The following is a 27,987-nucleotide window of genomic DNA, read 5'->3' as shown; positions in this document are numbered from 1 at the left end:
AATTAGAGGTTTGCGCCGTCAGAAATGGGAAGCAATAAGGCGAACAAAACAAAAACCAATATCACAGCAAAATATGAGGCTCTTACAGCTCGCAGAAAAAACGAACATTACCGGAAAATAGCCACCAATGATTTCCATAACCCCGATTGGGATTGAAAGAACAGAAAAAAAAACGGAAAAAACTGATCGATTTAAGAAAAATTTTTTATGTGCGAACTATTCTGATTTCATTTTGTTGTTAGACATACTCCTGTTACTTAATGAGAGGATACATGGGCTATTATTGATACCAATAAGAAATAGAGATGGAAAGAAAGAATTATTAGAACAAACTTCAAGTAGCGGGCATCTAAAATTGGGCTTTTTTGGGATCATCCCGTCTCTATTCCTTGTTTGGATAGTAATTCTGTTTAATTTAGTTCGATTGGCTGAGCAAGTGTTGTTTAAAAACACTTTGAGCTGAATGACAGAAGAAGAAACCTAGTCTAGAGAAGTCAAAAGGATTTCATGCAAAATGTCGAAAAAGCGGCAAAAATGAGGTGAAGCGAAACAAATTTTTGATCGACAAAAAAAACATAGCGAGAAGACTCCGGAACCGATTCGAAGCAGACATTCACTAACGACTTGCCCATCAAATCACTAACTGAAATGAGCCTACAAAACAATTCACTAATAATTTTGAAAAAACTGAGGAAAGTGAAAAACATGAGAAGTCAAAGCTGATATCTGGAAAAAATCTGATGAACGTTCACAAGTTGCGACTCCAAAACAACTATCGGCGAATCAACTTGCAATACAGAAAATCACAATTCAATAAATGAGTAACATCTGATAAAAAAAAGCAGGAGACACGCCAATACATAGAAAACTCAGGAAAGGGAACGGAGAAATTAAAAAAAACGCTACAAAGTTAAAAAGCTACCAACGACAATTATTCCGGGGAATCTTTAAACCATTCTGCTGCTCAGTCGATGAAAAACGCAAAGCTAGTCCGAAATATGCTAATCATCAAAAAGGGAACCCAGATAGCAATTACCTATTTACATTTATTTTCAGTAAAAATGGCTATGTATAAACTTGAAGAGCCCACTCTTAGAAACAATACACCTTAATACCTATATAATAGCTTTAGATTAAAGAGTGGATAAGAAAAGCTATAAAGAAAAGCTTAAAAGCAGAATAAAATTAGACAAAAGTTTAAAAAAATATACCGACAAATGTCGGAAGAATTGCTCTTGAACGACAGGCGAGGCAATTTAATTCATGGTCTTTAGTATAGATCAATTTTTCTTTATGGGTGCAAAAAACCTTGACCCCACCGGGTTTCGAACCACTGACCTCCTGATTTTATATTAGCAACAAGCTTTACTGCGTTCAAGAGCAATTAATAAACTATAATAGGCCAAAATTTGATTGAAAGTATCCATTTTCTTTAACAGATTTTTTTTTAAAAATCAACAGAATCGAAAGACAACATAAACAGGCCAAAATAGCTTACATTTTCATCTAAAAGTTTAAGATTTGCTTCAAAAGTTCCCAAACATACTATTTCTTTTGTTCAGCAGATTGACCTAAGCACTTCTTTTCACGTGCAGCAATTGAATTCTTCTAAAGCACATCTAAAATTAGAAGTCATTGAATAAAAAATAGGTCATCATTACTCGTCTTCGAGTACTAAAAATAGGAGCCCAATAATATCCTGCTGAGAAGATGAGGGCTGCTATTAAACATAGTCAAATAGCGTTGAGCAAATTGCTCTCAAACAACTGGCGAGGTGCGAGGGGGGTTGTCAAAAAAGTCATTAGAGGGTTCTATCGCCTCCTCAGAAATTTAGATGGACTGCAGACTGTAAACTTTGAGATTATAGAATCTCTAATGCACAACTCAATGCCTTCTGGCTTTACCAGTTCAGCCCATTTCTCAATATCGAAAAAGCCAAACGTGTTAAAAAATGATTGAGTAACATTGCATACAAACATCAACAGGATGCAAATAATTATCAAATTCTTTCAAGAGCTGCAGATAAAAACTTGTTATGCCAGTCGCTTGAAATGATCCATTTTTGGCGCGTGTTGGTGCGTATGTCGGACATATACAAAGATGCTAACAATCCTTTCAACTGTACAAAATCGTACAATAGGGAAGGAAATGTTGAAGGTTGGAGGAAGCATACCAGCGGTTTTCATATTTCATTCAAAAGTCAAAATTGAAAAGATCTTTCAATGTCGTATCAACAAAATTCTATTGAAAATCTTGCCAAGACCTTATCAATATGAAATCAAGATTTACCCAGTTCTCGGCAAGATGCTTCAATTAGATTTGACATTTCTTAGCAATCTGTAACAAGTTAGTTCCACTGGGGTCCCAAAATATTTAAGCCATGAGAATGTTGTAATAGCCAAAAATAGTGTTCATTTCCACACACTTTACGTGGTTCCCGTAAATTGACATAATTATTAGCATGAGCATCAAATAAGGCACTTCATTTTGTTTGTTTTGGGAGAAACAGAGGTACCATAAATTGGGTGGCATTTCGGACTAGTTTACCGCCTTATAATACTTATATGATTATTGTGATCATGAGCACAGCAACAGTGGGCGAAGGGGTTCGCTATAAACAGGGTTTTGGGGTGGGGTAGAACGTGTAGGTGTGCGTGGGTGCAGGTTGGTAAGTGTGAACATGTGTTTCGTATATGGGATGGTTGGTTGACTAGCAAAGCGTGAACATGAAATAGCCAGGCGCACGTTATCATATTGCAGAAGCAGAAGCAAAAATTAGGGGAGGAAAGAAACGACACCAGCAGATCTCACCACATTCACTCTTACCATCACTACTGCTAATATTTCTACTACTAATACTATGGGTATCAATACTACTATTACCTCACCACTAGTAATAACACCACAACTAGTACTAACTATTACTACTAATATCAATACTACTACTAGTAGTACTACTACTACTAGTACCACCACTACACCGCTATTATCTATAACTAGTGTTGTCAGAAACGGACGCCGACAAAACCTATCTGCTGAGCAGACCAGCACCCCCAGATACTAACAATGATAGATAGACAGATAGCGACACAGTAAAGTCTTATTGTAGAGTACGCATGCACGCATGTGTATGTGTATAGGTGTATGTGTGTGAGTATGTATGATCGCTTCCATGACCAGTAGCATAGCGGGCAGATTGAATGGATGGATACCACAATAGAGAATGAGGAGAGAGGGGGGAAACCACTTGGGCGGTAACGCAACTAGAACAGCAGCCCTAGTATCGGTATACAAATAAGCATGGAATTATTCCTGCTCCCTTACCCTTTCTATCGTCCCTTCTCCATCGCTCTCCTTCTCACTCTAATCGGGACTGGCGTTCTATTTTTGTAACTGTTACCAATAATACGCCAACACTATACTCAACCCCCACCCCCCCCCCCCCCTATTTTCACACACAGAAACACACATACACAGATACGTACGTACAAATACATAGAGTACATATCTATCTATCTATATAGCATAACTAGTAAAGCTCACGTAGTCACTTTCCGATAACTTGACCAAAACTCAGAATGAAATAGATTTTGTGGAACCAACATGACAGCAGCAAAAATACAACTGGGAGTTTTTGGGATGGGGGGGGGGGGGTGGGTTTCTTTGCAAACGCATGGTTCAGGTCAAGATTGTTTGATATTTGAAATAATCATGCAGTTAATTTGATCAGATTGAAGGGTGCAATAGTAGTAGAGATATAAAATATATTAAGAGCGGCATACAAAATTTAAATATAAAGGGTGGTGTTGTTTTCATAGTTGGTGGCGATGATTGTGATATTAGTGCTCTGTTTACACAAAAATATATCACTTGAGTTGCTTCCATCCTTCCTTATTTTCCAACCTCCTCTCCCTCTCTCTCTCTCTCTCTCTCCCTTACTTTCCACTCCTTTTCCTTCTCTATCCATCTAACTTCTATTTTTCTACCCTTCTAATATCTCTGCTTGTATTGATCCCCTCGTCCGGTGACACAGACACCACCAATTTGAACGGATACTGAGAGAGAAAGAGAGCAAACAGAGCACCAGCGGGAAAGGGAATTGTCACCCCACTACACCCCTCCCCCCCCCCCCCCCCAATCCTCTCCCAACAAAGGCAGTAGTAGTCATAATAGTATTATTCAATTCAACAACAGCCTACATTGCATATGGATACCCTCTTAGCCTCATTCAACACTTAACAGCCACCCCTCCCCTCTCCTCTCATGGACACGCAACCCCTCCCTCGTAATATCCACCAAAAAAGCGATATTGATCCCTCGATATTTAACTCCAACACTCACCCCAACACTACTTCAAAAAAAAACATCAGATAAGCGATTAGAAGTCACTAAATCAAATCAGAGCACAGCATTTAAACACGACTCGCCACTAAACACGTTTCTGCAAGCTTTAATCAACTCTTGTTCCCATGACGACCGTTCACATAAATTTTCGGTGAAATAAAATTTTAGAAAGATTGCAAAAAAGATAGAAAGATTGCAGAAATTAAAAACATAGCCGGCAAATAACCGCCATTCACTCGCTTGACACCCATTTTGCCTTTGGCAGTATCTAGCAGCAAAATTAAGGTTCTCAACTTTATTGGAGAGCAATTAAAAAATCATTTTATTAACAAAATAAAACATAGCTAGCAAATTGCCACCGTTAAACCCACTGACCCGGATTGAAAAAGAAATTGCAAAAAAGAGGAACATTGACGACAGCCTATTTTTTCTAAGTGTGAAAAATTGTTCTAATTAGGACAAGAGTTTCATTCGACTTAATAAAAATGACAAATTCAGCCTCTAAATTAGGGAGCTCTAACTTTAATAACATAGCCGACAAAATGCCGGAAAATAGCCGCCGTTGACCCGCTTGACGCATATTCGGATTGCAACAAAAAATAAAATAATAAGAGATAGAATAAGAGATAGAACTTTCCTAAATGTCAAAATTTTTTATTTGGTTCCGCAAATTCTGCATATTTGGTTAGATTCTAAAAATACACTGAATTCAGATTCAAAACTGAACGCTATTAAGGATAATACTAACGCCAGCTATCAATCGCTTTAATGAACTTGATAACCTAATGCACTGACTTAATTACCTCGCTTCATATGTTTATCCTGTTTCTTTTGATCTTCTGATTTTGCTCTCTTGTCTTTGACCATATTCACTACATTGGGTAACTCAAAATGTGAAAGAACTTTAAATCCATTCAGTTGAAACAGTGTGTGAGGTAAGTCAGAAGTCAGACGTGAAATATCCGTGACTTATGAAAAACGAAAAACGTGGTTAAAAGGTAACGCGAATTAAAAAAGGAGAGCGCCTAAACAGTAGCCGTTGAGACTGACAGCGGCTATTAACAATAAAACCAATTAGCAGTAAACTCTAGGGAACTTTGATAAGGGAATCTACAAGCAAAATTGACGAGTCTAATTTTTTTCGAGGTGTTCTAATTTGGTTCGCAGTTTCATTAGATTCAATAAAATTCCGCCTATAGCCGGCAAATAGGACGATAACCAGTTAACAGTACACTAGAAAACTCTGAATACTTTACTGGCTTTACTGGTTTAGCCATTTCGTAGTTGAACATACTTCTGTTTCTTAGAGAGAGGCTACAGGGGCTACTATCAATACCAATAAGCTTATGATTACTAAGACTTATAGGAACGACGTTCAAATAGCGGGCATCTAAATTCGGGCTTTACGGGTTTATCCCGTTTCTATTTCTGACTTCAATTTTTGGGTCTTTCCCATTATAGCCCCCCCCCCCAGCTTAGTGGTCAGATAACCTATAGCCCCCCCCCCCCCCCCCAATCATGATAAATATACCATAATGGGGGGCTATACTTTCATGGGGGGGGGGGGGGGGCTATAATGGGAAAGACCCCAATTTTTATACAGACTCTGTTCATTTTGAATTGCTTTGCTGAGCAACTGATGTTCAAAATAACTTTTAGCAGAATCAGAGAAGAGAGAAACTAGCCAAGAAAAGTCAAAGATTTCACACAAAATGTTGAAAAAGCGGCAAAATGAGATAAAACGAAACATTTTTTCGTTCGATGAAGTAAAAAAAAATTACGAGCGCTATAATAGCCGGCTAAGATGAGGGCGGCTATTAATAATACTAAGTATTAAGACAACACGAAATAAAAACAAAAGGCCAAAAATTTGGAAAACTTAAACAATCGATTATAAGGCCTTTTGTCACCAATCATCTTACAATCGATTTTATTTTGGCAACAGACATTTCCGAATGCAACTAATTTAGGTCACACGAAGAGCAAGAAATCGAGCGTAAAAAAATCACTGAACAATCAAGCGGAAGAATGTTCTAGAACAAATCTAAAACAAAAGAGAGCGTCAGACGACGGAACAAAAAACATAGCAGGACAAGTCCTGACGCGGCAAAATTTTATAGACTAAACAAGAGACTACAGCTAGAATTGACAAGTAAAAGATTAGTAAAACAACTTAGAAAAAAATTCCATCAAAAGGTTGATAAAAACAGCAAAAACTTAAAGTGCCCCCATGTGAACAAAAAAACACTATCGAGAAAGCGAATTTTTGTTCAAACACCGTTTTCTCACTCCACTTTGAAATTGAGGTAAAAAAATTCACACCGCAAAACCACTCGATTTTTTGCCCAACTTTCTGTTTAGGAGTGAAAATAACTTCTCCAATTTGACTTCAACAAGCATGAAAATTTGTGAACAGATCTTAAAAGAAGACCGAACCAAAACACTCCAAATCCGTGAGATTTTGAATTGTAAAAAAGGAGATCGCCTAAATGATAGCCCCTGAGAGGTTGACGTAGGCTATTCACTATGTCTGAAGAATTGCCCTAGCACAATTCTAACCACTGCTTCACAAAGACAGAGAAACTCAGAAGAAAACGACGAAATGCAAGCGAAAAATACTTTTAAAAAATGATCTACCAGAAACGGAACGGTTTGAATAAAAAACTTCGTTTTTGAGCAGTTGATGAACACCATTGCATTTACAGATTACGAGAAGACAAGAAACTCCATTCAATATCAGTCAGACAAAATAAAATTAATGTATCTCCTAAAGAGAAAATTTATAGGTAAAAACAAAGTTGAATTAAGTCAAAATGCAGTTCATCATTCAAACAGGTTATTCGACCTAAAACATCCCACGACACACTCATACAGAGGCGCGCGAGCACGCACATAAAACACTAGCCCACATACTCATACACGCAATGATGCATACAAACACCATCCACAAATACAAGTACACTCTTTCACAAGTCATTCAAGGCAAGAAAAGTAAGCACAGTCTTTATGAAGTAAGATCTGACTAAAGTAAGAGATTGCCTTTCAACTTGTGAGTTTGGTGGGGCTACCTTTCTGCATCAACACCGTGGTGGGTGAAAAGTTTTCCGCGAGTCAGGTGGACTAACAGGGGACATCAATTTTTGGGGGATAAGCGCAAGGACGCCGGATTTTTTGAGAAGAGTGCTCGCTTATGTTTGAATATTGCTATTATGTCCAGCCAGTTTGCTACCTAACTGGTCTTTAGAACAGGTCTATGATCTTGAGGTCAGTTGGGCCTTTTTGCTATTCAATATGTGGTATACTTAGTACGGGCTTTCATCACATTCAAGACGGTAGTTCTTAGTTTTGGCACAGAGAGCTCAAGAATGACCTTAGCAGAGGGTTGATGTATCCTGATAACAGTTCAGTTGTGCCAATCGGATACACTTCGTGCATGGCAGCGTCTATTCAATCCAGCCTCATAGCTGACTTAGACGGAGAGATCTGAACCCGAAGTTTTTCCGTCTTTAATCTCATCTCAACATGGGATGTAATGACTTTTGGCGTAGGGCTAGCTTGCTCATTTGGATGTTAATTCTTATTCTCGACCATTTTTGAATATGGTGTAGAGATCAATCTGAGCAATCACAGAGACATCTAAGAGTAACGGGTGCAAATTGCAAACAGTCATCCGGTTATCAGTCAACAGGTATCAAATTTTCATGTGAGCATCTGTTTCATGTTTTGGTTATTTTCTTTACAAAAACGGATCTGTGTATCAACCTGTTTAAGAGTCATCCAAAGGAAGCGTATGACAAACATGCGCATCATCAGAGCGCAGCTGCCATTTTTAACTATCTTCATACAACAGCCAACACAGTGACAACAACAATTGAGAGGGAAAAAGGGAAGCATAAAACAATGCTTCACAGTACAATAATAAACAATTGTTACAACACCACTTGGTATGAAGAAGGCGGGACTTAAGAGCCAAAATGGAAGAGAAAGACAGTCGTGGGTCTCTTTCAAAGCAGCATACAACCCTTAGGAGTGAAAAGGGGAAGATGCATTATACCCCTAATACTTCCCCTTTGATATCCCAAGCTACCCCCAGCACCATTAAGCGACGTCAGTCATATATACACTACACTTAATAAGTGGCAATCGCGATGCGAACGAAATAGTTAGCAGCATGAAAAAGATCGATTAAACTACTTAAAGATCAAAAGAAAGATTAAACGGTTAGAGTTGATCCCTTCTTTAAAAGTCCAAATCAGAGATCAGTGCAGGTAACTTAAGGACATAAAACACGAAGAGACTAGAAAGGCTGTAATGAGAACTAGTCAGCAAACTAACTTCAGATTGTGTAGATAACTACCAAATGGAAACATACCCGGCAGATTGCCGGAAAATATCCGCCGTTGATTCCCATAACCAAGATTCGGATTGAAAGAAAAAACTAGAGAAAAAGTGATTTTCGTACAAAAAAAATGTTAAAGTGCAAAATATTTTGATGTCATTTAGGAGCTGAACATACCCCTGTTTTGTAGAGAGACACAGGGTTAGGTATCAATGCCAATAAGCATTAGAGATGCAAACTAAGAACAAATTTCGAGTACCGGGCGTCTAAAATCGGGCTTTATGGGTTTATCCCGTTTCTATTTCTGATTTCGTTTTTTAATACTGACTCCGTTCATTTTGATTTGCTTTGCGGAGCAACTTATGTCTAAGAGCACTTTGAGCAGAATTAGAAAAGAGTGAAACTAGCCTAGAGAAGTCGAAAAGATTTCACGCAAAATGTCGAACAAGCTGTGAACTAAGGTATAGCAAAAAAAATGCTTATTCGACGAAGTAAAAAAACATAGCAGGACAAGTCCTGACGTACAATTTAAAAAAATTTCATTGGCTAAACAAAACACTAGTCCTAGAACGGACTATGAGTGAATTGGGAAAACCATTTCTAAAAAAATCAGATCAAAAAAATTTTTTTTAAAAAAATAGAACATAGCTGGCAGATTGCCAGAAAATAGCCGCAATAGATTTGTAGATCGGCAGTCTTAAAAAAACAGTAAAAAAGACAGACCAAAAAAACTCGTCTTTTCATTGAAGGCTGATCTGTTATATTTTGATTAAAAATCTGTATAAGTTACTGCTGCCTCTATTAGCTGATCTCAAATAACCTTCAATTAGAGTGACACACACCCATTTGACCTTATCTCTTTGAATTAAAGTAAATAAAAGTCATTTAAAAGTGAGGAAGTCATTTTTGAGAGTGAGGTAAGTCAATTGTGACCAAAAATTTAATCACGCGCATGAACAAAAAAACTCGCTCCACTAAGAGCGAAAAATGACGTCACACATGCAATTCAGTTGAAATTGCATGAACGAATGAACAAAAAGTGGCTGCGACGTCATATGGTCGTAACAAAAATCATGACGACGAAATAAAAAAAACCAAGAGAAGGCCAATAATAGCCCCAGCTATCGCTGTGCGGCTATTAAAAATCAATGTCAAAATGCCGCATGTGAAAAAACTACTACCGTTATGAATGTTTTCTACTGTTGTAAACACTGGCTGAGAAAACAAGGCGTTTGATCGGATACTTTCATTAGGAAACAGCACAATGATTACGGAACTATTTGAGTATGTTTTTGCAATATACGATGATAATAAAATTTTAGATAAAGTCTTTTTTATGTTCTGAGTATAGCCTGTCTCAGGGAGAGGTCACCGAACAAATTCACCCCTCATGAGATTTTTTCCAGATCATAGTCCAGATATTTGTGCGTCTTTGTGTCCGCTGTTTTGGTTTGGTAATTTGTTGTTAGAAAGTTGAGAAGAACCTAATGTAAATTGTGCATAAGATAAGCGTGACATAGCCTGACAAGAAACTCTACTTGTTCAACGTATATTTAGCTAGAGAAATGAAGCCTTGAGAAACAAGAAAGAACGTGAGTACAGGTTATAAGAGATGCCCAAGTTCGAGAGCTTGAGACCACTTGGTATAAATGGGTAGCACACTAGGCTTGCAAGTAAGAATGCTGGTTCGAATCCAGTACTGGTCCATTTTCACATTAGTTGCACCTGCATAGACCCCAAAACAGTGCGATAGTTTGATGGAAAACAAGTTGGAGATTTTGCAAGCCAAATTTTAAATCTGCGTTATCTAACCGATCCCCGTCATGTTGCCTTGACAAAATGACAAGCCCTCAAAAATAAGCCCGTAGTTTCTATTTCAAAGAATTATGATTGTCAGATCTCATAACTTTAATCTGACTCTACGTAAGCATTGGCATGAATGCACACTAATGAAAAACCTCGATTTATAACAAAATCAACCGAAAAATACATCCGAAAAAGAAGTCAAATAACCTCGAATGAGGAAAAACTTGAGCTCGAAAACCGACAACTGACTCATAACTTTTTTCTAACTTTCTCTAATTTACCACACAAACTTCGCATGAGTATGAGACAATATGACGAGCCACACTACAATAAAATGATCCATAATAAGATCAAAGTAATCCCTATGCTATCAGTGCGTGGCAATTGATAAAACTTTTGAATTGACCCCGATTTTTCAATATTCTCCAGCCGTTATCTCTGAACAATTTTGAAAATCTCTTTGAATTCCTACCTTGTTGGATTGCATAGTCTGCTTTTGTCCACAATTGGTGCAGAACTTGAGCTGGCAGTAGTGGCACCGTCTTCCCCCAACAATCGCACTCCCAGTCGAGGGGGCAGAAGAGGAATCGGGTGTGAATTTCGTCTTGTGACATATCTCACATATAGCCCCCTCAAGACCCATTTCCCTCGTCTTTTCCTGAAGAGACTTGATCTGGTGCTCCAAGTTTCGTAGCTCTTGCTTCTGCATGCTGAAACAAAAAATCATGTCCGGTTATATCTGATCTGAAATTGGACTTTATGGGATTATCCCGCTTCTATTTTGAATTTTTCGATGCTGATTCTGTTCACTTTAGATAGCTTTGCTGAGCAGCTGCTGTTTAAAAGCACTTTGAGCAGAATGAGGAAAGAATGAAACCAGCCTAGGGAAGTCCAAAATATTTCATGCAAAATGTTGAACAAGCTGTGATCTAAGGTAAAGCGAAACAAAACTTTGATCGAAAAAGTAAAAACAAAACAGCAGGTCAAGTCTTCGCATACAATTCAAAGATTTTTCAATTACGAATTAACTAGCTAGACCCAGAACGGACTATACACGGATTGGGAAAACCATTTAGCCAAAAGTGGAAAGGTTACTCCATAAGTCACAGAATATTCTAGATCAAAAGCGAAAAAAAAAGGTCAAACAGAAAACTTGCATAAAGACACACATTTACAACAAGTGCTTCAAACTTCATTCGTGAGCAGTTAAACAAAATATATCGAATGTATAGTGACACACACTTTTTGCTCGACAAAGTAAATGCAACAAATTAGCACCAAAAACAATTTAGAAGAAGCAAATCACTCAAAAATGAAAAACTCAAGCATGAAAAAGTCATCCAAGAATGTTCTAGCACAAAGCTCAAAAACTTTGGCAAACCAAAAAGATACATGTTTTCAATAATTGCCCCACACTTAATTCCAGAGCAATTAAAAATACTGAAAATAACAAAGACAGCGTTCCCCAAAAAAATTCAAACTCTGAATTGTAAAACATAAACCGACAAACGCCGTACGAATTGCTCCCCAACGACGCGCGGTGGTGCATCTATGGCCTGCATCCCTCTACTAAAAAGTAGAAGTAATTGTAAAACATAAACCATCAAAAGCCGGACGAATTGCTCCCCAACGACGCGCGGTGGTGCAACTATGGCCTGCATCCTTCAACTAAAAAGTAGAAGTAAACATAAACCGACTAATTTTGGACGAATTGACCTCGAGCGACTGGCGAGGCAACCAATTTAGAAGGGGGCAGGCATACGCTATAGAAACTTCTATGGTGCGAAAAGTAGTAAGTCGTTGGGGTTCAACCCTGCAACCTGTTGGATGAGAATCGGGCACTTAAACCTCTAAGCTAAAGGTCTATGTAAGTTCATCTCTCAAAATCGAATTTATTATAGCAAGAGTCAAATTCTGAATGCGCGCAATTCAAATCACAAAACAGCCAGCAGATAGCCTGAAAATAGCCACCCTTGACGTTCTTGACGCACATTGGGCTTGAAACAGAAAAAAAAACGGAAAATCGCTACCGTTGACGTTCCTGGCGCAAAAAACGAATTGAAAGAACTTTTTCCTAAGTTCAAAAAATATTCCGACTTCGGTGTGCAGTTTCAGTTAGATTCTACAACTACTTAATTCAGCTTCTTAACAACTGAAAGCTATTAAGTTTAATACTAATATCATCTTGCAATCACCCTAATGAACTTGACAACCTAATGCACTATGACTTAAAGACCGGGCTTTATCGGTTTATCCTGTTTCTTTTGATTTTGCAGTTTTGACTTTGATCGTATTCACTACATTGCAAAATTAAATGCGCGAAGGAATTTAAAATCCATTCAGTTGAAACAGTGAGTGAGGTAAGTCAGAAGTCAAGGGTGAAAATTGTGACTTAAGTAAAACGAAAGCGTGAAAAAGTCTCACGAGAAGTGAAATCGAAAAAATGTTCCAGAAGAAAGCGACAATAATTGCTTCAAGCTTTTTTCGAGAGCAAGTAGAATTAGGCCCATTATTATAGCCCGCTGAGAAGATGACGGAGCCCATAAAAATTCTAACCTACAAAAATATTGAATAATTGCTTCAATACGACTGACAAGGGGTTGGCTTCGGCAATGGCTGGCTTAATTTAAGGCGTGAAAAAAGTGAGAGGCGAGAAAAATATCAGGCAATGAAGGATGGCGGTGAAATTTACAATAATGCCCTTCATAGGATGAATTATGTCTCTTGAGCAGTTTAAGTACATCGTATACGTAGAGACTAGTAGGCCTCTAATAGAGCTTGGCATCGACTTAATGCCCTCGAGTTTTACTAGTTTGTCCTCTTTCTCAAGGCTAAATGAATGTTCAGGCAAAAATTTGGTCTCACGAAAAATTGCTTAAGACATGCAGGACTAAAAAAAAATTGCACCACTTCCTTGCAGATCAATTAACAACAGCTGGCAGACAAAGAGCCGTTGCAACACTAACTCGATTTGATTTTTGGCTGCATTGTCTTCGTTTTCCTGCCGCTTCATTACAGCCTCGATCACCTTTCTTTCTTCCTCCGACAGACTTGACAAATCCGGCATCTCTGGTGCTTCACTGGCAGCAGAACCTGCTTTGTCCACAGTCATGTGTCCAATCGCAGTCGCTGGCCTTGCTTCCCCATCGGGGGGTGACGTAATTGAAATATCTGGTACCTTTTGCGCCAGAGCAATTGTAGTGCAATATGCACTTTGATATGGTATGTAAACGTTATTGCCAGACACTGGGATGTTGGTTTTGGGTTGCATTCCTGGAAGAAGATTGGGTGTTGTTGAAAAACTGGCCCTGTTAACTGAGGAGTAAGCATTGCTGGAAGCTGTTGCAGCACTGACATTTGGCTGACTCTGTGATATATTGTTGTTTGTGGCTGCCGTCATGTTTTTAAGTTTGGAGTTTGCGCCCTCAAAGCTTTGAGTGAGTAAGCTGACCGTAGAAACGGCCGAACCCATCAATGAGGACATCATCTTGAGAGGGGAGGGCTAGAAGAGAATCACATCCTATATCTGAAGTCACATCAGCATCATCAATTTATTAAAAGTAAAGAACAGTTTCGTCCTTCCTTGATTTTATTTTCGACCATCAACAATTATTAATTTAAAATTTTTAAAGTGGTTTTTGTAAACTGTAATGGATCCATGAAAGAAAAAATTGGGGCGGTCTACTGTACAGATATAGGATCCATCCCAACCCAGTCTCGAACCTCCGAACCTCCTTTAAATTCACTATTTTACTCCTAGAAGGACGCCTACACTGTAATCGGTGAAGGGCGCCATATTCTTTGCGTTAGACCACCCCAAATTTTACTAATTACGCGTCAGGACAATGAACAAATTGATAGCAATAACACACTGTAATGAGTGACATTGTTGTTCTTTTTAAAGAATTGAGAGGTGACGTTTACAACCGAGCCGCGTGAACAGAAATGTTCTGTTCTGATTTTATTCAAGATCAAAAAACTGCTAACAAAAAAAAACTGCTTACTAACACCTGACGTTGAATGAGAACTGTAAGAGGCTCAATCTTGTTGGGCTCTATGACCCCGTCTTTCTGTCCTCTACGAGATACGATTTATATTCATTTTTGTATTGTACAAATTCTCTCAGAGAAATTGGCACTTCTTCAAATACCGAAATCATCTCAGACGATCAGTGTGTCAACCTTTATAATTTACTCTAGAAATATTAATTTTCCCGCAGCTGCCAACTAATATAAACGAACTAATATAAACATCATAGTAATATTAGAGAAGGATAAATGTTAAAATATTGCATAAGGTTGCTAAAGAACAAGTTGCTGAAAACGAAGAGGCCAAATTAATTCCAGTTTGTTCCATCACCTCCTCTGTCAAAAGATGACGTCAAATCGGAGGGAAAATTTGGCAAATTTAATAGATCGTGTGATTGCACAGCCGACAATGCATTGGTAAGCATAGACGCGTCACTGTCCGCAAAGAAATGCGGCTGGGATTGCAATTGGTTGGTCAGGGCTGCAACTGAGGTACCCAACTGGTTGTTCACATGTTGTGAAGGGTGGGTGTTAGATGCGAATAGAATACCCTGGGACGAGGTACAAGTGGGGGGTACTGTGGGTAGAGATTGATTGGTGGGTAAGAGAGAAGTGGATGATTGGAGGGCAGCGGCCATGGCTGATGGGTTTAAGGAAGAGGCACTGAAGAGGGTGGTGGGGAGGTTGTCCAGGGCGGACACAAAACTGTTGGGCATCAACTGTTGTTGTAGCTGAAACAATTAACACTTTTTGAAAACCCGATGGCGTCGGAGTTAAATAACAACCCTGATTTCAGTTTTATGAGGATAAGAGTCACGGAACTACCCCCCTTGTCATCGAACTACCCACTATCTACCCCCCCCCCACCCCCCCCCCTCACAATAATTTGACCATCTATAACTGTTATTCGACAACTTGATAATCGTATAATAGTAACTTGAGAATGCCAGTCCCGCTTCTTACCAGACTATTGAAATCAAGATAATCAGTGCATTAGTTTGCTCACACATGCTAATTAAAGCCAAAACAATTTTTCGCGGTTAAGGATACTTGAATCAAGATCTTTTAAACTAGCTAGTGTTGTGAAGACACAATCGGTTTGGACATTAAGATTCAATAGCCGTTGCGATAACACAAATATAATCAGTCTTGTTAAAAATTGCTAATTCGGATAGGAATTATAACTGGATGACATCGGTATACCAAAATCACCTCTATTTGACCATTTATTGGACAGATCTTTAGCCGCTGTTTTTTTTACAGTAAACATGACCTCAGTTAAAAATGCGAATCGTATTTTAATTTCCTCAAAACTTTAAAATGTCATACTCAAGTCGGATCGATTGTGATTCTGACCCCCATTATCATTTGCCTTTTATATATTCAGTTCTTTTTGTTTGATGATTTTGACAGCCTAATTCAAGTATATAGTAGGTGCTACTTAAGAACATAAATTGGAGTAGCGGTTTTAAACTCTCAAAACACAATGCACTAGGGTGTTTTTTTTTAAATTTAAATTGAGGATGTTTTGAACGAAGTACTTAGCCAGAACTTCTAGGCTTAATTGGAATGGAACTAGCACTTAAGCCGCTATTAGGCTAAAAAAAAATAGAGAACTCTGTGGCACGTACACTTTCTTGGAGCTGTGCGTTTGAGATGCTATTGGCTAATAAAGAAGGCGGTTGGGATTGTTGATTGATTACACTAGTTGAGGCCACAGTTCCACCTACTCCTGGGTTACTGTTTACGGTGCCCACTGACAAAGTGAAGATATCGTTCCCTTTCGATTTTGTAGTAGCTGAAATAAAATATTGTAGAATTCCTTCGGTTATACACTTATTAGATATGTAACTTAACTTACTAATTAACTTTGGAAAATTTCATTTACAAAACCAAAGGCCGTTTTCGAAAACAAATAGGTCTAGTTTAATTCGCATCCATAAGAAAGTATAAAGCAAGACAAGCAAATTAGTTATGGAAATCAGAGAAAAATTTGGATAAAACAATAACAGAAATCAGGAAAATAAATAACAATACAAATTCCATAGTTGAGGATTGCCTAAAGAGCTGCGGACTTATAAGTTCGGGTAAAAATAAATAAAAGCACGGTGAAAACTTGAAGCAATGATGAAAACAAATTATAGAGCTAAGAATCGCTCTTATGCCTCAATAGCAAGCCGGTTAGCCCTGTCATTATTAGGATTAGGAAACCTGAGATCAAAAACGCCAAGAACGGACAGAATCAAAGTCGATATCTTATGAATAGGTGTCAAACTCAATGAAAACATTAACAATCAGCTCACATACATAATATGACTCATTAATGCCAAAAAACCAAGGGTAAAGCAGAAATTCACTATTTTATTAAAACAAATAATGTCAAAGTCAAAATATCCCACCAGTGCTCATGAGGGCTTCAAAAATACTCGAATTTAGCACCGCTAGAACACTAAATTATATTAAATAGTATTTGTAAGAAAAATCAAGAAAAATAAAATAAAATAGACGCGATTGCGCGCACGAAAAAAATAGTTCAAACGCTGTTTCTCAGTTCACTCTGCAAACTGAAATATTTTAACGCCCTAAAAGTGCTCCCTCTTTGCTCCTTTTAAAACGCCATCGTGACTCAAATCACCACTCTAAATTGACGAAGTGTCAGAAGAAACAAAACAAACATCACCGACTAACGTCGAGAAAATTGCTCTGAAACGACCGGTGAGCGTTTGGCTTCGTCAGTAGGTAGTTACTTTAAGTCAGGTTAGCTTAAAGTCAAATGAAGTGGCGTGAGGTGAGCGTAGTGGTGGCGTGGGTTGCATCGAAGGGACTGATGGGGGCAACGATGGGGGTCTTTGGCTGCATGAGGTCACATCCTCAGGGTCTGAACGATGCGCAAGGCCCTACGGAAGGGCTGATGTGAAGTGAGGGGGGCTGATGTGGGAGTGGTGAAATGAGGCGAGGGGGTCAATTGTTAAAAATCGCCCTTCACACCATGAGTATACGTATCTAAAAGTTATTGTGAATCGCATACTTGGAGACTGGTGAGCTAAAAGGCTCTACGAGAACCTAATGCCTTCCGAGCTTTACCTGTTGATCACTTTTTAAGGACCAAGCCAAATGGTCCAATGAAAAATCGAGAAGACCGAAATTTGGTAGTACGGAAAATCGAATTAAAAACCATGTAAAATAACTATGCTTGACATTCAACCCATTTGTAAAAAAAACAAAAGATAACGACAAAAAACAGATAAGAAAACGCGTCGAAGTCACAGGAGTAGTTTAAAAGTTTTGAATATAACAGAAAAAGACCACAAACTACAAAAATGATCATAACCACTATGAAACAATTTAAAGCAGCCTAGTCTAATAATCTTCTTACGAAAATTGCGCTCAAGGAACAGATCGTTTTCATGCAACACGAAAAAATCTTTCCCCTTTTTACCTCTTCTTTTCTCGCTCCCTTTCAAAAATTGCTCACCCTTTTCTCAGATCAAAATTTTGATAGGCAGCTAAACACATTTATGAATGCTCCGCTTCAAAAATAACCCGAAATATTATTGATAAAACATAGCTGGAAGAACTCCTGAAACAATCGAAATCGTCTTCGTCAAAACCATTGAACCAAATACACAGTACGCATGATTGAAACCAAGCGGAGAAAACAACAATTTTAAATAACATAGGAGAAATATGCTCAACGATTAGGCCGATCTAGGAAATTGCGAACATTCTTTTATTTTTTCTTATAGTACGATATCACAAACATAGCCGGCAGATTGCCGGAAAATAGCCGCGATAGACGCTTGTGGCCATGCATGAACTGAAACAACCAAAGAAATAAGAGATAGATCAACCACCAGTCCTTAAATAGAACACTTGGGATAAATTCGGACTGTCAATTTTATGACACATACGGTCTATAGGGAAAAAGTGCTCAGAGAGATTTTTCAAAATTGATATTCGAAATCAAAAACTCAAGACTAATACTCAAGAATTAGGGCGTATAAGTTTGGCACTACTTAGATGCACACTATTGATCTTTAACTAAAATGTTCATAAAATTTAAAAATTAAACTTCCATAAGTGAGTTCAGAAGTCATTTTTTTGAGTGAGGTAAGTCACACAATTGGCCTAAAAGCAGAAATGACGTCACGCACACAAATTTTAACTGCAAAGCAATAGAAGTTAGTGAAAAAGTCAATTCCAAGAGGTCAATTCCAAGAAGTCAGGTCGTAAGAATCATCGATGGAGACGACGAATTAAAGAACCACGATGTCCCCAATAATAGCCGCTATCGCTTCGCGGCTATTAATAACTAAACAAATTTGTTTGGTCAATATATATCAGGAAAACCCTAGTCATCTCAAAGAGCTTGGAAAGAATTTCGAAAGCACAAATGTAACAAACTTCTATTTTTTGTCAAATTTGATAGAATAAGACTGCTTTGAAGCGATTAATTCAATTGATAATAAAAAACCTGTGAGCATCAGCCTTCAAGTCAGTTAAAAATATACGCAATAAAACAATACAGTGTGCCAAACATTGTTGAAATAGCCTGAAAATCCATAATATCAATGGAAACAAAAAATGAAAAAGCTCTTTTGATAACTAAACATAGCCGACAAATTGCCGGAACATAGCCGCCGTTGACTCGCTTGACAGACATTGGAATTGAAACAGAAAAGGAAAAAATAAGAGAATTAGAAATTGACAGAATTTTTCCAAGTGTCAAGTGTTTTTATTTGGTGTGTAGATTCTGCATATTCGGTTAGATTCTATAATAAGACTTAATTGTTCCCACCCCTCTAGAGGGGGTAAGAACTATATACTCAGATGGGTTTGTTTGTTCAGACAATTACAATTTTGGCCGATCGATATATTCATCGTAAAGAGTTGAGACTGGTATCATTAGAAAGATTGTCCAGCGTAAAATTTGGAATTAAAAAGATTTTTCTGATTTTCTGTTTTTACAGGGACTTATCGAGGTTAACTTTTTGAGAAAATAGAGTGAATTCCGGGGATTTTATTTACATTTTCCGGAATGTTTCACCAAAAATTTCGTCAATTTTGCTAAAATGTGTTAAATTTTTTTTTGAAATTGTTAATGATTTTGCATTTAAAGACAAAAAAAGTATTGTCGACTATTATTATTTAATTTTTTTGTCAAAAAGCTAAATATTTCAAAATTCAGACTTCATCAAAAACAGCACGAAATAAGTTTATTAGTCCACTTTGATTAAGTTTGCAGAAAGTACACATCCAAACACTACTAACACAACGTTTGTAGACGCAAAAAGGGGCTATCTTTACTGCAACCTCCGTTGAGAGTGCTCTGTAATTAAAACTTCGCCGTTTTTTGCTAACTTTTCTCGTTAATTATCAAAAACACAGCATTATTTTTATTTTTTAACAAACAAATATTCTATATCTAAAGCATTCGAAAAAATAAGTTTCCCTAATGGTCGAACAGCATTAACAGGTCTAGTTTTGGACCAATCTTGGACTCTTACAACCCAAAAATAATTCGGATTGTAATCAGTCGGTATTTTAGAAATTAAATCAGTCTATCTTTTTATATTAATTAAATAAAGAACGGAACATTTCAAATCAAAGCTCTGTAGTGATAGGTCGAAGTAGATTGCTAATTAAATCTAAATTAGTGCATCTAGTTTTTTCGCGTGAAAGCCTATGGTCGTTTTGACTTTAAAAAATATTTGGTTTTTAAACAAATATCGGCTTAATGAACTTTGACTACTCTTTACTTAAATTTGTCAACTTATAGCTTAGTGTCAGCAAAGAAAGAGTGCTGTTTCTTTCTAAAGATTTAAAATTAAATCTCTTTGTGGCTTTACGGCTTAAGTTATGGTTTTCTGGCTTTGACACACTATTGCGTTATTGATATTTTATTATAATTTAATATATTAAACTATTATATTTCTCAAAATAAGGCACAATTGATATTATTAAAATCCTTAAGGATATAAATTATGGTTTAAACGGCTTCGACACCACTTTCTCGAAGAATTTAATTGAATTGCCACATTACCGAGCTTCCTTGTTCAGCTTCTAAACTGAAGGCTCTTAGTCATAATACTAATGCTAGCTACCAACCGCTTTAATGAATTTGAAAAACTAATGCAAAATGACTTAATGATCGGGCTTTACATGTTTATCCTGTTTCTTTTGATTTTGCTCTTGACTTTGACCGTATTCACTAAAATACGTAATTCAATACATGAAAGAATTTAAAGTCCATTCAGTTGAAACAGTGAGTGAGGTATAAAGTGAAGCCAAAAGTCAAGCGTGAAAATCGTGAATTATGTGAAACGAAAAAAAGTTAAGCAAATTTAAAAAAAGGAGAGCGCCTAAATAATAGCCGTTCAGAGAGTGACGGCGGTTATTAAAAAGCTTTAAAACGCTAGCAAAACAATGAGTCTACAAAAACCTTAGGGACAACAAAAAATTTTGAAAAAACTTAAGAAAGCGACACAAACAAAAAACGGAAAGAAAATTTTTTCACATCTACAATTCTCGCTGTTTGAAAAGAAGGAAGGAACAAAATAAACTCTCTCCTTTCTCGTATTTTCAAATTTCTCCGCCGATACAACTTTTTCAAACTTTATTCACTCCCGGAACTTCCGTTTTTCCTCTCTTAATACACACAAAAAGAACGATCATTTTGAAAGTTAGGAAGGTCATGTTCCAAAATGAGGTAAGGTAAGTCACGAGTGACCAAAAACTAGAGACCCCCCAGCTACCGCTTTGTCGCTGTTAAAAAAATGTGGAAACTGCAAATTTGAAAAATTATTCTCGACGTTCATTCTATACCATTTATATTGAAACAATGACTAGCAATATGACACTCGAAATAATAACGATTGAAACTAAGAAAAATGTGACAATAGGGGAAAAAGAAAATAACAAATACTGTTTAAAATAAGAAAACATAACCGGCAGATTGCCGGAAAATAGCCGCCGTTGATTCCAATAAGCATGATTGGGATTGAACGAATAGAATATATTGAATAAAAAAGATTAAGTCCGTTTTATTTTGATGGCATTTCGTAGTTGAACATACTTCTGTTTCTTAGAGAGAGGCTACAGGGGCTACTATCAACACCGATAAGCATTAGAGGTGGTAACTAAGACTTATAGGAACGACGTTCAAATAGCGGGCATCTAAAATTGGGCCCGTTTCCATTTTTGTTTATCCCGTTTCTATTTTTGACTTCAATTTTTTATACCGACTCTGTTCATTTTGAATTGCTTTGCTTAGCAACTGATGTTCAAATTCACTTTTAGCAGAATGAGAGAAGAGAGAAACTAGCCTAGAGAAGTCAAAAAGATTTCACGCAAAATGTCGAAAAAGCGGCAAAATGGTAAAGCGAAAAAAAGTTTGACGAAGTAGAAAAAAAAAAATACGAGCGCAATAATAGCCGGCTGAGAAGATGAGGGCGGCTATTAAATATCTGCATAAATTGCTCGACGTTCCAAAAATTGTTCTTCAAGGCCCTTAACTATTAATTTTGATTGGCCTCTGGTACACGATCAACTCTAATAAACAGAAAAACAATTAAAACGTCAACCTATTCATTGCTTCATTCAATAGAAAAAATATAGCATGGGTTGAAATAGAAAACTGGAAAAATATCAGAAATGCACAGAAAATAGTCAGAAAGCATCCAAAAATTGACAGTTCGACTAAATTTAGATGCAACAAGCAACTAATCGCCTCGAACCATGAACAACAGAGCCAGCATAAACACTCACTCCGAACAAAAAATCCCCAGAGACTAAAATATTTGAACAAAAACCGATACAAAGTTGTTGAAATGACGAATTGCATCTAAAAGTCAACTATGTACTCATAAGAGACGGAAAGAATCCAAAACGTCCAATTGCTTATCAATATAAGCGGGAATAAACATTCCGGCCAAAAGAATTCGAGTAACTTAAGTGCTTTAAAATATTGCACATTAAAATTCTACTCGCTTAGCGAAACTTCTTTTGCTCTTACTTTTTTGCTACCTTCGGATAATGCTTGAACAGAAACCACTCTAATTTTTTCTCTTCTTATGACACTGGTTCACCAGATTGACCAAAACATTTGTTTTCACGTAAGGCTTGACTTAGATATCCCGTTTCAACGATATCTCACCGATTAAAAGAGCAACATAATTCCTCTTCGATTCTCCACCAATAGTCATCTTCGAGTTGTAAAAGACAACGCCATAATACAATGTAAATCCTTTCGAACTAAAGATCACAGCAATATAGCTAAACTCAGCTATCAACTTTGCAGCTATAATAAATACTAACAGTTCGAAGTGGCCTTTCTGTCGTCAGTGGCCGAAAGACATGCAATTGAGTACGACGAATAAGGAGCGGAATGAGGTTCCTGTTGCTGCTGTTGGGTTCTACTGATTGGGTCCGCAGGTGTTATCTCATTGGCTACTTTCTTCTGCTTCTCTTTGGCCGCATTTTGCTGACGTAATGAAGCGACGGAGACAACACTGTTGGCCACTTGGCGGAATGCTTCTTCTCTATGCTCTCTCTTTCGCCTTATCTCTTCATCATCAGCCAGAGCAGTCAATCCTAAATCGATCAACTCTTATAAAATTATGTTCAATTATGATCCCGGATTGATAGCATAAGGTTGGATGCAAAGTTTTGCATAATTAAATAATCGTAAACCGACTGATGTTAGATGAATTGTTCTCGAGTGACAGGCGGGGTGGGGGGGGGCAATTTAATTTAGAGAGGGTGTAAATTAGAAATGTTTTATGGTTGCGAAAAACGCCGGACCCACTGCGGTTCGAAACCCGCACTTCGAAAATGCCAATCCAACATCTTAACCATTAAGTTACACTGGCCGTTATTCCTTTTCGCTCATAATCGCTTTTATATTAGCAACAATTTTTTTAAAAAGAAAGGGGCAACTTAATTCACTAAAAATGAAGAACTCAAGCGTTAAAAAGTCACTCAATCTTAAGAAGTCATAAAATGTTCTAGAGTAAAAACGCACAAACGGTCAAGCAAAAATTTTGCAAAAAAAAGCCACGAACGTTTACAGTAATTGCTTCCAACTTCGTTCGATTAAGAAAACTTTTTTGTGCGTTAAGTGTTATTTTTTGAGGATTCCATTGGCAATCAAAACAATACCTCTTAAATTTGATCTGATCAGCTTACCTCTCGCAATTCTGTCCTCGTCAATGTTCCTCTTGTCCTCTTTCTCCTGTCGCATCAGATCACTCATCACTTTCTCAACAGTCACAGTAGCAGAAGACCCACTACCTCCACTGTCAGTACTCTTCAACTTGTGTCTCCTGTTACCAGAAGCAGACATTGCTCCAAACTTCTTGTGCACTCCTGCACTTCCAACTGTCACGGCAACTGAAATCGATCAAATAGTTACATAACTCACTAATATCGGCGCTCAAAATTACCCCAAGCAGGCGGCGGGGCATTACCGTAATTAAACCTGCATAAAACCGCAATTTAACACGATAAAAAATCAAGTTAAGTTGAAAAAGTAACATGAAAAGTGCTCAGTCCAAAAAACGGTCAGACAAACATTTTGTCATATGGAAAAAATGCAAAGAAAACCATCAGGATTTAAATAATTGCTAGGAACTTTGAGGGCAAATGAAAAATGGTTTCTGCTCGATTTTAGCATAAGACCAATAGCTTCTTGTTCTCACCTGTCCTTTTATTAAACACATTTCAAGACTTTTGTTTGTTAACATCAGTTTTCTTTTTCGGTTTCTGTGGCCACATCTTTTATTGAACCTTGAACCTTCACGTGATATCACACAATTGCATTTCAGATTTGTTTAGCTCTAGTGATGGTCAAGCGAGGTCTTATCATCACGCAAATAGCATCAAAGAGACAGGATATTGAAACGTCAATTTTCGGTGTATGAATTTTCACAAAATCCGGAGGCCCTCTTGGATTAAAATTGGTGCTACAATTAAGCAAGTTCATAAAAATATGTAACACAAAATTATGTTTACAAATTATGTGGCAACACATGGCATAAAATGATGCAATATAGGTTCAATATCGCAGTATCTCTTGAAGAACGAATCCTTATTTTTCCGAAGAAATAAAAAAAATGAGGACATAAACCGCTTTAAAATCAAGCAATCGTGGCTAATACTACCCTTGTGGCAAATTTCAATGAAACAACACCCATTGAGAAAACTAGATGTTGACAATGACAAAGTTTGAACGTTAAGCGAAAAAATTGGATGACGAGTTTTCCTTCTGATGGCCTATCCAAGATATTTCACTCAAGCTCCTAGCCAGAGCTCCTGCAAACTTAATTTTTATTCGCATACTATCACAGAAGGAGAAGAGAAATTTGAAACAACGATCTTTATCATCATGTATCCTCGAAAAAAAATAGAAATTTAAACATGAACGATAAGAGTCTGGCAAATTGCTCTCAAACTACCGGCGAGCAGTTGGCTTCAGCAGTAGTCAAATGGAGCTTGAGGATGCTAACATTAGAAGGGGTGAGCAGAGCAGGGAGGGTCAAGCGATAGGGTGGGGTTGAAGCTTAGGGACGCAAACATTAGAGGTTGGGGGTTAGCAGAGTGGGGACAGGGTCAAACGAAGGGGGAGGGTTGTGAGGTATAGACAAAAGGAGTGCCCAAACCATCAGGTAGAGGAGGGTTGACGGGGGAGTTTGAAAGGGGGTGGATTGACCGAGGGCGGTCAAACTTTTTGGGATTAAGAGCCGCCGCCCTTTACACCATGAAATTGTCTCCTCAAAACAGGATCCTCAAATTGTCTCCTCCCCTTGAAGCGCATACTTAGATACTAGTAAGGCTGTATGATAGCTGCTCAGTCACTCAATGCCGTCAGGGCTTTACCTGTTTAATCTCGTTTTTGAGGACAAAAAGTAAAGAGTCAGACGAAAAATCGGTCTAGCAAACAATCATATAACAAGACCGCAGGACTAATATAATTTTACAAATTTTGTCTGAGCAATTATTACGTTGTCTTGTCCATTGAGCAAGAAGAGCTGAAAATCAACTGCATACGACTCAATTCCACGGCTCATGAACATCCTAATTGAATGTATTTGTTGGAATTGAAAGCTCAACTGTGGGGTTATACGTCCAAAATGTTTTCCAAATGATTATCTGATACCATGATTTGAACTGATGAAAATTTAAGGCTTGACAAAAGCCTTTTTAAAGGTAATTTTAACCAGGGAACTAAATTTTTGTTTTTGCATGATAGATTTCTACAGACCTGATACAGGCCTGACAGTTTTCTGCAGAAAAAAAATCAAGTCGAAAGGATCTCGAAGGCCACCAATTTTCATGTGTTCTAAACCTATGAATGAGTGAGCACATAAACAATGAAAATTTTTTGCTCTATTAGTATATTCAATAAGCATAATCAAATATAAGGCGCACACCGATAATAAGCCGGAGAGGAAGAACAATAAGTGAGTATTGAAATCAGTCGGGGGAAACGACAAAATCAAAAACACCGCTTTTCGATAAATTATAATAAAACATTATAAAAAGGGCCTATTGGGCAACGTATGAGATAAACAGTAAAATAGCTGGTCGAAAAAGATTGCAGGTTTTTTCAGTAAAAACATAGCATTATTGTTCTGAGCTTTAAGTATACAATTGAACAGAAAAGGGCGAAAAACTAATTTTTATAATGCAGGTATTTGTTAGTTTAGGAAGGAAATTTTCCCTTGAAAAATTACAGCTGATAACATTCCCAAATTCCTGTTTATTAAAAATTTCGTACAGCGTATTTTAATGCAATAGATATGATGTACAGGGTCTCAGCACCCTTTATGATTTCAAAAGATATGAAGAGCTGTAATTACGTATTCCAAGAGAGAACCGTCACAGAGAACCAAACAAACAAGCACAAAATCTTCAATAACACAAAAATAGTTTCATTTACGATGCCACCAATTGTTTTGTTGCTACAGTTCAAGGTAAAGTTTGCTTTAAAAAGGCATTTCCTAGATAACACGACCAATTATTTTCTAATCAAGTAAGCAGAAAAACAATAGCAACTTTCATTAAAGAAGATAGAGGCAAAACCATTTTAACGGTTCAATGTAAATTTTGCGTCTTTTTTTTATTTCTGTATTTAAATTCAAGTCTAGTTTCTCTATCGTCGAATTCTATCAAACAACTGAATTAGACTGAGACGGTTGGACTTGTGACGGGAATTAATGACTATCTGAAAAGTAGCGGAAAAAAATTGTTATTGCAGAACACTGTAATATAGAACTTCAAAACGGTCTTTACATTTTTCATTATTACCTGCGTCCGAAATGTCACCCATATCGTTAAAGTCAAAATCGTTTGCCGAGACATTCTTGGCAGTTTTGCTGCCAGCCGTTCCCCCAGCGCCTAAAGAATCATTATGTAAACATCTAACTTCTGACGGATAGCATTCATACGAGGTTTGGTGTTAAGTAGTAGCCAGATTAAGCTAAGGGAGCCTTTCGTCACGGGGGGGGGGGATAATACGGGACTAACAAGACTCTAAGAGACCTGATCAGCAATTTAATGCCCTCGGGATTTATCTTTATCCCGTTTACCGTACAATGATTGCATGAAAAGTTTAACGCGACAGTTGTAACAAACTTACCCAGAGATCAATTAAAAATAGGAGTATTCTTTAGCTTCTTCGGCTTTGTGGCTAGCAGTGACTAGACTTTTACTTTAGAATACCAGTTTACGTCATAAAACAATTAATACATTCATCGACAATCAGCAATTACTCAAATTACGCTAAGAACAAATATGAACAAAGAATAATTAATATTGGGAAAGCAACGTTTGCCCGCTTGTGCTTGCGTGCATGTCATATCTAAGGACAACGATCAGCTTCGCTCTCCTAAGGAGCTCTCTCCTCTGCATTCAGGACTCTGGGACACTAGTCAAAAAATGGTAAAGCAGCAAACAGTAATTTTAATGAGTACTTTTTTGGTTGTTAGGAACGCCTACAGCAATCCGGTTGACTTCAGATTTAACAGGCAAGTTCTCTCGTTCAGAAAGTTTTCTGGGTGTAGGTGGCCTCCTTCCCGGGCACTTCCACTCTAGAGTAAGAGTTCCAGTTTCATCCAACTCCAGGATATATTCCAAAATCTGCTCTTTCGATAGTTCAATTGTCTCCAAAGATTCATCATCGCTATTTGGAATATACCAATCATCATCTATGCTAGTTGACATAACGATTCTTAAAATGGATTGCGCTAAAACTAGTGCACGTTAGCGACCAGCGTTTGACGAACTACACCGAACAAGTCTGTAAAAGCTATAGAGTTTAGCCGAGTAAGGATTAGAGAAAGGGTAAGAATTTAGCATCGGAAGCTACAGCGACAACTTGACTGATTTCGGATCTCTCACATCAAAGGATTAAAAAGATAACTTTCAATTAAAATATATTCTCCTTAACACTGGGTGAAAATTGGTTGGTCA

At 37.5% G+C, this 27,987-nt stretch overlaps 2 protein-coding genes across 2 annotated transcripts in view; both read right to left on the bottom strand.

Annotated features, from left to right (window-relative positions):
• Positions 1–14,078, bottom strand: part of LOC142353273 (uncharacterized) — a 121,007-nt gene extending 106,929 nt beyond the window's left edge. Inside the window, exons 1-2 of the mRNA XM_075405504.1 lie at positions 13,456–14,078; positions 10,962–11,199 (exon numbers count right to left, since the gene is read on the bottom strand). Coding sequence (XP_075261619.1) covers positions 10,962–11,199; positions 13,456–13,976 — 759 coding nt within the window. The 5' untranslated portion in view covers positions 13,977–14,078. The remainder of the gene's footprint in view (positions 1–10,961; positions 11,200–13,455) is intronic.
• Positions 14,079–14,657: 579 nt separating this feature from the next.
• Positions 14,658–27,741, bottom strand: LOC142352987 (uncharacterized). Its single transcript, XM_075405156.1, has 6 exons — positions 27,489–27,741; positions 26,824–26,913; positions 23,704–23,907; positions 22,834–23,109; positions 16,149–16,315; positions 14,658–15,248 (listed from the first exon to the last, which is right to left on the bottom strand). The coding sequence occupies exons 1-6, from the start codon at positions 27,736–27,738 to the stop codon at positions 14,826–14,828; spliced, it is 1,410 nt and encodes a 469-aa protein (XP_075261271.1). The 5' UTR covers positions 27,739–27,741; the 3' UTR covers positions 14,658–14,825.
• Positions 27,742–27,987: the final 246 nt, after the last annotated feature.

This window comes from Convolutriloba macropyga, chromosome 14, assembly GCF_964194025.1.
Source record: "Convolutriloba macropyga chromosome 14, txConMacr16.3, whole genome shotgun sequence".
Taxonomy (NCBI): Eukaryota; Metazoa; Xenacoelomorpha; order Acoela; family Convolutidae; genus Convolutriloba; species Convolutriloba macropyga.
The sequence above is the reverse complement of the archived record's forward strand: the minus strand, read 5'-3'. Positions and strand labels throughout refer to the sequence as shown.